This window comes from Tachyglossus aculeatus, chromosome X1 (assembly GCF_015852505.1).
Source record: "Tachyglossus aculeatus isolate mTacAcu1 chromosome X1, mTacAcu1.pri, whole genome shotgun sequence".
Lineage (NCBI taxonomy): Eukaryota > Metazoa > Chordata > Mammalia > Monotremata > Tachyglossidae > Tachyglossus > Tachyglossus aculeatus.
In genome coordinates this window covers 36916116-36929077 of record NC_052101.1, presented here as the reverse complement: position 1 = coordinate 36929077, position 12962 = coordinate 36916116, and the positions used below count along the sequence as shown (strand labels likewise).

At 46.8% G+C, this 12962-nt stretch overlaps 1 protein-coding gene across 3 annotated transcripts in view; it reads left to right on the top strand.

The window, feature by feature from the left end:
• The window catches only part of LOC119950146 (proton-coupled amino acid transporter 1-like), a 51365-nt gene that overhangs the window by 33608 nt on the left and 4795 nt on the right, over positions 1-12962 (top strand). For all 3 annotated transcript variants that reach the window (XM_038772189.1, XM_038772187.1, XM_038772186.1), the window contains exons 9-10: positions 2598-2764; positions 5136-5305. In XM_038772189.1, coding sequence (XP_038628117.1) covers positions 2598-2764; positions 5136-5305 — 337 coding nt within the window. The remainder of the gene's footprint in view (positions 1-2597; positions 2765-5135; positions 5306-12962) is intronic.

Genomic DNA, 12962 nt, shown 5'->3' with positions numbered 1-12962 from the left:
CTGGGGCAAGTGTGACTAATGAAGTCTACGGATGATTTCCAACCACAAATTATTCAAACTCTCCCCTCTCCAGCATGAACTTTTTCCAGCCCCATGGATGAGAAGTGAAGTGAGACCGAAAGAAATTGATGGGATTTCACTTTCCCCATCTTATTCTGACCCCTGGGTGGGTGTGGGGAGGGGACCACCAATGAACAATGAAATGGTCAAAAGGTAAACCTAAGGGAGGAGAAGCAGGGGGGGCCCCTGAATTGTCAGAAATGAGCCGATTCTTTAGTTGACTGCTGATGGGCTCTCCAGGATACCAGAATTGGAAGGTCCACCCCATCTCCTCTCGTACATTCTGAATGATCTTTAGGGAATGATTGACTAAGCAAAAACATTGATTCTGGACTAGTTGTCATTCCAAATATGATTTTAAAGTACTGCTCTGCATCTGAAGTTTGCAATCAGTGGTATTAATTGAGTGCTTACTATGTGCAGAGCCCCATTCTAAGCACTTGAGGTGGCTGTCCAAACAGGCACCAGGAAAGCCTCACCTTCCTTCCTTTGGGAGTCAAGTCGGGGTATGGACTGGGGGCCTGTGTGGGGAAACTGCTTCGCAGCAAGGTGACCGTATGACTTGATTATACTTAGCATATATTAAGCACGTATTTTATATATTGTGATTACTAATATTTGCTTGTTTGTCATCCCTGTTCCTTAGTGGCCAAGGCCCATGCTCTTCCCACTACATCATGCTGCTGCTTCTGGGTTAGGGATAGAACTCCTGAGAAAAGGAGAGATGCTTTCTGTTTTTGTTTCCTCTTGCTGCTTCTCCCCCAACTCTAGATGTGCAGTTGCCTCTTCATCTTGGAAGGGGCCCCAGAAGTCGGAGGACTGTACTGACAGATTAAATACTGAATGTATGGTGGGTAATTACTAGTCTTCGAGAGGCAGCCTCGAACTTCCACCAGGTTGCTAAGAGACTCTGATATTCTATCTATTTTGGGGCAGAGTGCAAGCGGTTCTAACTGCTTGGAGTCCCCACCTCCCACTGCTCCGTCGTGAGCCATTGGCTTGAACTCCCACAGTGCCTCTGGAGGCTCCTAGGGCACTGTAGGCTGGTTTATTTATTTATTTATTTATTTATTTTACTTGTACATATCTATTGTATTTTATTTTGTTAGTATGTTTGGTTTTGTCTCCCCCTTTTAGACTGTGAGCCCACTGTTGGGTAGGGACTGTCTCTATATGTTGCCAATTTGTACTTCCCAAGCGCTTAGTACAGTGCTCTGCACACAGTAAGCGCTCAATAAATACGATTGATTAACAAAAAGGCCAGCCTTTCAGCGGTATGTTTTGTGTAAGCCTGCAGAGTTGTCAAGTTGAGACGCATTGTCAAGTCTTGGCAAAAATGTTCATGTGTCCTAGACTCTTGTGCTGGTCATGGACCTTCCCCTCATCAATTGAGTGTGTTCATTCTGCATTAGTGTGTGGTACTCTCTAGTAAGCGCTTGGGAGAGTACAGTATGACAGATGTGGTAGACACATTCCCTGACCACAACGAGTTTACTCTCATGGCCCGATATCAAGATTTGAGTGGGAGCCAGTTTCCTTCATTACTAACCGCTTTGTCAGAATTGTCCTCCCAGATCCACATGGGGAATGGTTTTCAGTATTGGATTCAGACAGCAGGTGACTTGCAGAGATTGTGTTGTTAGATTGGAGAAGGGAAAGTGCCTCATTGGTTCCTGGTTTTTTTATGACATGCTCTCTGGGTTCAGGACCGCACTCTACTAAGTGCTGCAGGGACTTGACAAGGTGTAGCCTTGCCCTCAAAGAGTTTCCACTTTCCTTAGCTCAGGTTTTTCTTGGTCATCAGAGTCTTCAGGAGGAGGAGGACAAAAGACTGGTTTAGTAAGTTCTCCCAGTGGACTCTGAGGATTTGAAGTAGAGATCCAGTGGGTTAGTGATGGTGATTTTGAGGGCAGAGGTGTGTGGAGACGATGTAGTGCTTGCTGAAGAAGTGGATGGTCTGTGAGAAGCAGCCCAAGTGGAATGCTCCACTGGCAACATTTCTTCTAGCTGGCATGTGTCTTTAGCCTGGTCTTCCATCTTGACTTCATTTTGGTGCCTTTAGGTCCTAACTAAATATGAGGGTCATGATAAGATTGAGAATTGTTTGTCAGTAGTAAGACATAAGATATATATCTGGTCCTTGAAACCTGGAGGACATTGGCACAGTTATTTCCAGCATCTTAAGCTCTATGAATGACACTTCCTTCAGTCAAGGGTAACTGGAGGGCTTATGGGAGAGAAGGCTTTGTGGTCCAGTGATTGGAACAGGAGTTCAGCTTCTAGTGTCAGCTTTTTGCAAAATCTGCCTCAGTTTCTCCAGCGTGGGTTGCTCCTATGTCCTCTGGGGCACTTACAGGGAATGTGATTGGGGATGAGGAGGGGGTTCTCAGGAAATGGCCTGTGGGCTTTTTTTGTTTGTTTGTTCAGAGCAGGGACAAGAGGGTGTGGGTGACAGCTCCTTTTGGATCCTTTTACATTTCTATTGGCTGATCACTCTCTCTCTCTTTCTCTCTCTTTTTCTCTCTTTCTCCCTCCAGGTCCTCCCTCTTGAAAACAAAATGAAGAATCCTCAGCGTTTCCCAGTGATTCTGTATGTGGGGATGTGCATAGTCACCACCCTTTACATCAGCCTGGGGGTCCTGGGATACCTGCGCTTTGGAGCCGCCATCCAAGCAAGCATCACGCTCAACCTGCCTAACTGCTGGTGTGTTCACAGCCAGGGGTGGTGGGGAGGCAATGGGGAGAAGGCTGGGAAAGGGCCTCTACCGTCTGGTTTGCTTTTCTTGCTCAACAAGGGAAGGGGAAGTGGGGCTGTGGGTAGTTAGCTGGGGGCTCGGAGGGGTGGGGGTTAAGCCACTCCCCTGGCAGACCCCCAACACTCTGCCTAGACCTTGAAGCTCATCTGCTGTAACTTCTACTAGATGTTAGGCAAGTCTTGGTGGTTTGTATTTGGTGGTTTTGAGGGGAAGGGAATGGAGGGGACCAGCCTTTAAACCATTTCCCTAGTTGTGAAGTAATCAGAGATCTAAGGTTAGAGGGGGCCTCCTTATCTAGCCCAGCCCCCTAAACTGCCCTAGATGGATAGGAGCTGTTTCATGCCCTACCTCTCATTAAAGTTAAGGTGAGTGGTCAGGGAAAGACAGCAACTGGGTTCAACCTGAATAGCTTGTATCTACCCTAGTGCTTAGAGCAGTGCCTGGCACATAGTAAGCACTTAACAAATACTGTTATTATTGTTATTATTAATAAAGCAAAATTGATCAATGTTGGCTTTCCTGCATATTGGGTGGGCATGGGGAAGGCGTGGATTTCTTTGAATCTAGATCCCACTGAGTGATTCTGGCAGCTTCCCCCATTTTGGGGAAATGGCAATAAAAATGACTCCTCTGGTGACTCTGCAATGACTGAGGGCCACTGGAGGGGCTCACTGAACCTGGCAGATGCCACAGATGAGAGACCCTAGGTGTCTGCTTTGCAGTTGCTCTGTTTCAAAAGATGAATTTAGATTAAGGACAGAGTCTACTGGTTACTTTGATGTTGGCCAGGATCTTGTCAGTAGATCAGATTTAAGTGAAGCTGTTTTGCCCCGAGGGCCCATGCATTCTTCTTTTGTCCCACCTGTGATGATCTGTTCAGTTTCTGCCTCTTTCCACCTGCCTCATTCACCTGTATTTATTGAGCACTTACTATATGCAAAGCACCCTACTAAGAGCTTGGAAGAGTACAGTACAACAATAAATGGACACATTCCCTGATCACAACGAGCTTACAGTCTAGAGATGAGCATTTAGCGTTAGGTTCCTTTAGGAGGAGACTAGCGAAGAATGAAGAGTGAGAAAAGAAAGAGGGTTGACAAACTGATGGGTGGGCTGAGCTAGTGCTGACTGCATTGAGAATAGTTATCCATTTCTGCACTTTGGAAAGCCGAGCTCCAGCCTGGATATTGATTGATTTCTTTGTGCTTTGTCCCCCTCTCAAGATTCTAGGGCCTAGCTTGTTTTGGAAAGTGGGTTCCCTTCTCAGAAAGGGGTTATAAACCCAGAAAACAAATTCTGAGTCTCTAGTTAAGCTCCTGCAGGCTCTCCCTTCCCTCTGATTTTTCAAACCCAGTTGGGCTTATCTTTCTGGCATTCAGTTGCCCACCAGCTCCTATAGTTTCTGTGTCTGTAGCATGAGCCCTGTCAAGCCCTGATGTACCCACACTGCTCTGACCCCCGGGCTGGGTGGCCCCGGGTTTTTTGAGGCGTGGATATTCCCAGAGTAGAACGAGGCCATTTCCCGAGTTAGCTTCTTAATAATTATGGTATTTGTTAAGCGCTTCCTATGTGCCAAGTACTGTTCTAAGCACTGCGGTAAATACAAGATAGGTTAGCGGAGGGAGCACAGCTGTGTGTTTAGAAAAGCTGTAGTGCTGAAATATTTTAGTACTCTGAACACATCGTGCTTTTTTTCTGAGGAAGTTGAAGCCATTCACGTGAAATACTTCCTTAGCTCTCCTTCCACAGGCTGCTGAAAGGCTAGGAGATAGCAGGTGCAGAGACTGAGGCTCAGTGAGGTTTGGAAATTTGTCTAAGGGGCCAGGAGGCCGAAAGCCAGATTTACTGAGTTCTAGTCTGTGGTTCTTTCCAGTGATTACTGTGGTGTGGGGTTACAGATTATCTCTGGTCAAATGCTGCTAGCCCTGCTAGCATCTAATATGTTACCAACTTGTACTTCCCAATCCCTTAGTACAGTGCTGTGCACACAGTAAGCGCTCAATAAATACGATTGAATGAATGAATCTAATGAGTCTGGGGATGGGGATAAACTTTCTGGCATAATCCAGGCCTAGTGGAAAGAGCACAGACCTGGGAGTGTGTCCTTGGGCAAGTCATTTCACTTCTCTGGGCCTCAGTTTCCTCATCTGTAAAATCGGGATTAAATACCTCTTCTCCCTCCTACTTAGACTGTGCGCCCATGAGGGTTGGATCCAACCTGATGATCTTGTTTCTACCCCAGTGCTTAGTACGGTGCTTGGCACAACGTAAGAGTTTATTTAACAAGTGCCCTCATTATTATCCTGGTGTCACCTCCAGGTTATACCAGTCTGTCAAGCTGCTGTACTCCATCGGGATCTTCTTCACCTATGCCCTTCAATTCTACGTCCCCGCTGAGATCATCATCCCCTTCACCGTCTCCCGGGTGCCGGAGCGCTGGGCCTTGGCCACGGATCTTGCAGTGCGCACGGGCATAGTCTGCGTGACATGTGAGTAGGAAGCAGAGCATCTGATGTCTCTCTTCTGGAAAGGGGCAGGGGGCAGAGGCCATGGCATAGAGGCAGGAGAGAAGTCAAACTGTCTTAATAGGTGAGCTCGTTAAATCAGAATAGGGTGTGGTTTGAGCAACAGATTCGCTGGCTTACAGAGTTACCAAAATGGAAACAAAATTACTACCCAGCATAGCCAATTTGTAAAAATAGAGCAACAAGGATCGGGAGGTTTCACTTTCCTAAAGAGATTCAGGCTTAATTTGTGAGCGAAGCTGACTTGTATTTTTTTTTCCCCCATCCCCTGGGAGGCGGGAGCCTTGTTACTTGGTTTATTGTCTTTTGAAGCTAGCGGATTGATTGTAAACTGTAGTTCAAGTGGCAACTCCCGCGGTTGCTCCTTGCTTGTACTGCATCTCCCAACGATATTAGACACTCCCTTCAAGAACAGGAAGCAGAAAATATAGGTTGGGACATGAATGGTCAAAACGGTCCCCCTCTCTCTGTAAATTAGCCAAATAGCAAGACGCAGCGGTTGGCCAAATTTCATCAGGGCTGTCATAAGCTTGGTTTTGGCTTTTCCCTGTAGCTGGGTCAGGCCTGGAGCCTGTAAATTGGCCCCGGGATTGTAGGTATGTCACACACTGCTTCTGTTACCTCTTGGTAACAGCTCTTGGAATCCTGGATAAAGTGCTAAAGAGAGAGGCAGAAAGCCCTAAATGGAGAGGTGGGAAATCTGCTGATTTTGCGGGCTCAAAAAGCTGTCTGACTTTGCCACAAATGCTCAGAAATGCCCATTCTAGGTTCTGGGAGGCCCCAGAAAGTGAATGGAGGTGGCCTCCCCCTTGCTTTCATATGGTATTTAAGTGTTTACTATGTGCCAGGCACTCTTCTAAGCCTTGGGGTAGGTACGGGGTTGTCAGGTTGGACCTAGTCCTTGTCCCTCATGGGGCTGACAGTCTTAAAAGCCATTTTACAGATGAGGGAACTGAGGCCCAGTGAAGTAAAGTGACTTGCCCAGGGCCACACAGTAGACAAGTGGCAGAGCCGGGAATAGAACCAAGGTCCTTCCAACTCCCAGACCCAAGCTCTATCCACTAGCGTGGCTCAGTGGAAAGAGCCCGGGCTTTGGAGTCAGAGGTCATGGGTTCAAATCCCAGTTCCACCACGTCTGCTGTGTGACCTTGGGCAAGTCACTTAACTTCTCTGAGCCTCAGTTACCTCATCTGGAAAATGGGGATTAAGACTGTGAGCCCCCCATGGGACAACTTGATCCCATTGTATTCCCCCCACCAGCGCTTAGAACAGTGCTTTACACATAGTAAGTGCTTAACAAATGCCATCATCATTATTATTATTAGGCCATGCTGCTTCTCAGCGGTGACGCTGAATCCTGAGCCTGCACTTGGCCAAGACCTTTGATCCGGTGCTTGGGACAGGATCGCTGTCTCATTTAAAAATTCATTCATTCATTGCTTCATTCAATCGTGTTTATTGAGCGCTTACGGTGTGCAGAGTGCTTGGGAAGTATAAATCGGCAACAGATGGAGACGGTCCCTACACTGAGTGTCTTCTGGCTGTCAGCAGATAAAAGCCTTTTCCCCCTTGGGCATCTGGGTTGACTTTCACTCTATGGGTGTGGTTTCAGAAGCCAGAGTGAGAGGGTCAGCTTGTCTCCTGTTTTCACATGCATCCTCCCCCACACACTCAGACATGATAGTTTGCGAGGGAACCATAGTGCAGATTGGTTTTTTTAGCACCTGGTATAGAAAACTCAGGCCCCTGGAGCTACAGGCCTCTTTGGGCATCAGGTGTCTGCTGCTTTTCCATTAGGGAGATGGGGAAGAGGGGCCCCACTGAACTGCTTTTAGATCCATTAAGGTGTCCTCATGTCACAGGCACCAGTTGTTCAAAGATGGATTTTCATATAGTGCCCAAATAGGTATTGCTATTAATGGGATGGCAGAGCCTGGCTCTCTGCCTCTTTCTTCTTTGTTCACTGGGCGATTATTTTTTTTATTTAGAATGGTATTTCAGCACTTAGTATGTGCCAGGCACTGTACTGAACTCTGGAGTAGATACCAGATAATCAGGTTGGACACCGTCCATGTCCCATATGGGGCTCACGATCTTAATCCCCATTTTATAGATGAGTTAACTGAGGCCCAGAGAAGCGAAATGACGTACCCAAGGTCACACAGCAGACAAGTGGTGGAGCCAAGATCAGCTTTTTGTGATGCCTAGATATTTATAAAACTGATAACTGCTTCTTGCACAGACCTATCTGTTCCATCACTGTCACTTGTTTTTCTTCACAGTCTGAGTGAGGTTTGAATTTCCCAATTCTGGGTTGCTGAATGTGTTTCTTAGCAAACTTCTGTTGGTTTAGCTGGGTTGCTGGGAAAATAAAGTCTGGATTGATGGCTGAAGAGAGAAGTTGTGAAACATCTGTTTTGGACCTCTTTAAACATATAGGCTGTTTACTCACATAGTCTCAATAATAATTATCAGTAATTATGACACTGAGCACTTACTGTGTTCCAGGTGTTGAGGTAGATACACGATAATCAGATCAGACCCAGACGCTGTCCTACATGGGGCCCACAGATACACAATCTAACAGGTAGAGAAAGTGAGCAACACCTTCATTTTACAGAGGAGGAAACTGAGACCCCAAGAGACAGGGCTAGAATAATAATTATTAACAATAATATTATTATAGAATTTGTTAAGCACTTACTATGTGCTAATCCTGCACCACGTGCTGGGGTAATATGAGATAATCGGTTTGGACACGGTCTCTGTCCCATGTGGGGCTCGCAGTCAAAGTAAGAGGGAGAACAGGGATTTCATTCCATTTTGCAGTTGATGAAACTGAGACACGCAGACATATTTACTATTCTATTTATTTTGTTAATGATTCATTCATTCATTCAATTGTATTTATTGAGCACTTACTGTGTGCAGAGCACTGTACTAAGCACTTGGGAAGTACAAGTTGGCAACATAGAGACGGTCCCTACCCAACAGCAGGCTCACAGTCTAGAAGATGTGCATCTAGCTTTACTTCTGTTTATTCTGATGACTTGACACCTGTCCACATGTTTTGTTTTGTCGTCTGTCTCCCCGTTCTAGACTGTGAGCCCGTTGTTGGGTAGGGACTGTCTCTATATGTTGCCAACTTGTACTTCCCAAGCGCTTAGTACAGTGCTCTGCATACAGTAAGTGCTCAATAAATACGATTGAATGAATATTTGTACATATTTATTACTCTGTTCATTTTATTAATGATGTTTATCTATAATTCTATTTATTTCGTTGGTATTGACACCTGTCCACATGTTTTGCTGTCTGTCTCCCCCTTCTAGACTGTGAGCCCGTTGTTGGGTAGGGACCTTCTTTATATGTTGCCAACTTGTACTTCCCAAGCACTTAGTACAGTGCTCTACACACCGTAAATGCTCCATAAATATGATTGAATGAATGAATTGAATGAATGAATGTAAAGTGACTTGCCCAAGGTCACACAGCCGGCAAGTGGCAGAGCCAGGATTAGAACTCAGATCCTGTGACTACCAGGCGCTTGCACTTTCCCTTAGGCCATGCTGCCTAAAATCTTCTCTTGATTGTATTTGATTATTATTTTTTTTAATGGCTTTTTTAGGCAGACGCAGGGCCTGATGTAAAGAGCCCCAGCCTGAGAATCAGGAGACCTGGGATCTAATCCTGCCTCAGTTTTCTCATCCATAAAAATGGGAATAATATTCTTCTTCTCCACCACCTTGGACCGTGAGCCAGAGACTGTCCAATCTGCTTGCGTGGTATATACTCTATTGCTTAGTATAGTGCTTGGCACACAGTAAGTGCTTTCCAAATGCCAATTATTAATTTACAGAGAGAAAAGAAAAGTGGATAGTATAGGTGAGTCAGTTATTTAACTTGGTTTCCTGTTTAAACAGTGGCTGGTCAAGTTTCCCAGGATTGTGGAGAGTTCATGGTCACTGACAGTATGTTAAATATTAGGTGCCAATACTTGTGTTTAAATTTGTTTTGATTCCTTTGCCTGGACCTCCATTCTCCATTTCAGGAGCATCTAGAAACAGCATGGCCTAGTGGAAAAAACACAATCAATCAATCAATCAATCAATCGTATTTATTGAGCGCTTACTATGTACAGAGCACTGTACTAAGCGCTTGGGAAGTACAAATTGGCATCACATAGAGACAGTCCCTACCCAACAGTGGGCTCACAGTCTAAAAGGGGGAGACAGAGAACAGAACCAAACATACCAACAAAATAAAATAAGTAGGATAGAAATGTACAAGTAAAATAAATAAATAAATAAATAAATAGAGTAATAAATATGTACAACCATATATACATATATACAGGTGCTGTGGGGAAGGGAAGGAGGTAAGACGGGGGGATGGAGAGGGGGACGAGGGGGAGAGGAAAGAAGGGGCTCAGTCTGGGAAGGCCTCCTGGAGGAGGTGAGCTCTCAGCAGGGCCTTGAAGGGAGGAAGAGAGCTAGCTTGGCGGATGGGCAGAGGGAGGGCATTCCAGGCCCGGGGGATGACGTGGGCCGGGGGTCGATGGCGGGACAGGCGAGAGCGAGGTACAGTGAGGAGATTAGTGGTGGAGGAGCGGAGGGTGCGGGCTGGGCAGTAGAAGGAGAGAAGGGAGGTGAGGTAGGAGGGGGCGAGGTGATGGACAGCCTTGAAGCCCAGGGTGAGGAGTTTCTGCCTGATGCGCAGATTGATCGGTAGCCATTGGAGGTTTTTGAGGAGGGGAGTAATATGTCCAGAGCGTTTCTGGACAAAGATAATCCGGGCAGCAGCATGAAGTATGGATTGAAGTGGAGAGAGACACGAGGATGGGAGATCAGAGAGAAGGCTAGTGTAGTAGTCCAGACGGGATAGGATGAGAGCTTGAATTAGCAGGGTAGCGGTTTGGATGGAGAGGAAAGGGCGGATCTTGGCAATGTTGCGGAGCTGAGACCGGCAGGTTTTGGTGACGGCTTGGATGTGAGGGGTGAATGAGAGAGCAGAGTCGAGGATGACACCAAGGTTGCGGGCTTGTGAGACAGGAAGGATGGTAGTGCCGTCAACAGAGATGGGAAAGTCAGGGAGAGGACAAGGTTTGGGAGGGAAGACAAGGAGCTCAGTCTTCGACATGTTGAACTTTAGGTGGCGGGCGGACATCCAGATGGAGATGTCCTGAAGGCAGGAGGAGATGCGAGCCTGGAGGGAGGGGGAGAGAGCAGGGGCAGAGATGCAGATCTGGGTGTCATCAGCGTAGAGATGATAGTTGAAGCCGTGGGAGCGAATGAGGTCACCAAGGGAGTGAGTGTATATTGAGAACAGAAGGGGACCAAGCACTGAACCTTGGGGAACCCCCACAGTAAGAGGATGGGAGGGGGAGGAGGAGCCTGCAAAAGAGACTGAGAAAGAACGACCGGAGAGATAAGAGGAGAACCAGGAGAGGACGGAGTCTGTGAAGCCAAGGTCAGATAGCGTGTTGAGGAGAAGGGGGTGGTCCACAGTGTCAAAGGCAGCTGAGAGGTTGAGGAGGATTAGGACAGAGTATGAGCCGTTGGATTTGGCAAGCAGGAGGTCATTGGTGACCTTTGAGAGCGCAGTTTCCGTGGAATGAAGGGGACAGAAGCCAGACTGGAGGGGGTCGAGGAGAGAGTTGTTGTTGAGGAATTCTAGGCAGCGCGTGTAGACAACTCGTTCAAGGAGTTTGGAAAGGAATGGTAGGAGGGATATGGGACGATAACTAGAAGGTGAGGTGGGGTCAAGAGAGGGTTTTTTTAGGATGGGAGAGACATGGGCATGTTTGAAGGCAGAGGGGAAGGAACCAGTGGAGAGTGAGCGGTTGAAGATGGAAGTTAAGGAGGGGAGAAGGGATGGAGCGAGAGATTTCATAAGATGAGAGGGAATGGGGTCAGAAGCACAGGTGGCCGGAGTAGCACTTGAGAGGAGGGAGGAGAGTTCCCACAAGTCTGGGAGCCAGAGAACCTGACTTCCAGTCTCAGTTCCACCGTTTGCCTTCTCTTTGACCATGGCAGTCACTGGTATGACAGTCAGTCATGGCAGAAACTGAGGCAGTCACTCCCGGCCTCAGTTTCCTCATCTGTAAAATGGGATTTAAATACCTGACTGCCCTCCCTCTTAGTCTGGGAACCCCATGAAGGATAGAGATTGGGTCTGACCTGATTAAGTTGTATCTACGCCACCACTTAGTACGGTCCTTTGGCATATAACCTATTACAAGAGGTGGGAAATCTGTTGTTTCTCTAAGGATTCTTCTTGCTGGTTGGGTGGTCTAGTTGGAAGGAAGAAGTTTGAGTTCTGGAGCTTCCCAGCCTCGGTAGTGTGGCTTTCTATGCCTCTCACCCTGCCATAGAGCCTCCTTCCTCCGGACTTCCCACCGTTTACTTTTTTTTCCATTTTCTTCCTCCACCGTTTTCTTCCTTCACCGTTTTCTTCCTTCACCTCCACCTTCTTCCTTCACCGTTTTCTTCCTCCACCCCTCTCTCTGACACGATATCCACAAGCTTTTTTTATTTTTCCTTTTGATCTTCGAGCCCACTTATTTGGTCTCCTGTGATCTATTGGAGACCAAGATTTGTATCCTGCCTTCCATAAAGGAAAGCAAGGGGTATTTTGTTTTAGAAACTCTCTGACCTGCTCTCTAAGCATTCTCCCTCTGTCTTTTGTTTGAGCTTTTACCCTGATCCCAGTTAGTGTTATTGGCTGGGAAACTTCGCTGAAGCCTTTCTGCCTGGGCAGGGTTTCTCCCCAGTCTTCCTCTCTGCCCTCCACCCTCTATTCTTGCAGCTCAATGGCTCCTTAGCCTATGGGCTTGAAGCATTGTCTTGTATTGTTTTCAACTTCGATCAATGTTTAGAGGTTTCCTTGCAGCCGGCTTATTACTGCAAGATTTCTCTCCTCTTTTCACCCCTTTCCTTGTGGTAAAGTCTCTAGTTTTTTCCTCTTGAGCTCAGAGTGGATCATCTCCCCACTTAAAGGCACAGCATGCATTGAACTCCCACAGTAGAGCCTTGAAGTGGAGAGACAGGGCTCTCTGCACATAGTAAGGGCTTAATAAATAATAATAATAGTGGTACTTCTTAAGAGCTTGCTATGCGCCAAGCACTGTTTTAAGCACTTCTTCCTTCCAACTAGACCACTTAACCAGCAAGAAGAATCCTTAGAGAATTCCCCACTCTTCAAATACCTCTTTTTCTCAATTGACCAGGCTGAGGTGTAGAACAAGATAATGAGCAGATGGGGAAAAAGGTTGTCTATCTTTTCTCTTCCCCTGACTTCCTTTTTCTGGAATAACTGCGGTATTTGCTAAGCTCTTAGTATGTGTCAAGCACGGTGCTACGCACTGGGGTAGGTATGTGTTAATCAGGGTAGACACAGTCTGGGGTTCACAGCCTAAGGAGGAGGGAGAACAAGTATTTAATCCCCATCTTACAGATGAAGAAACAGCTATGGAGAGGTTGTGACCAGCAGCGTGGCTAAGTGGAAAGAGCCCGGGCTTTGGAGTCAGAGGTCATGGGTTCAAATCCTGGCTCCACCAATTGTCAGCTGTGTGGCTTTGGGCCTTCTCTGTGCCTCATTTACCTCATCTGTAAAATGGGGA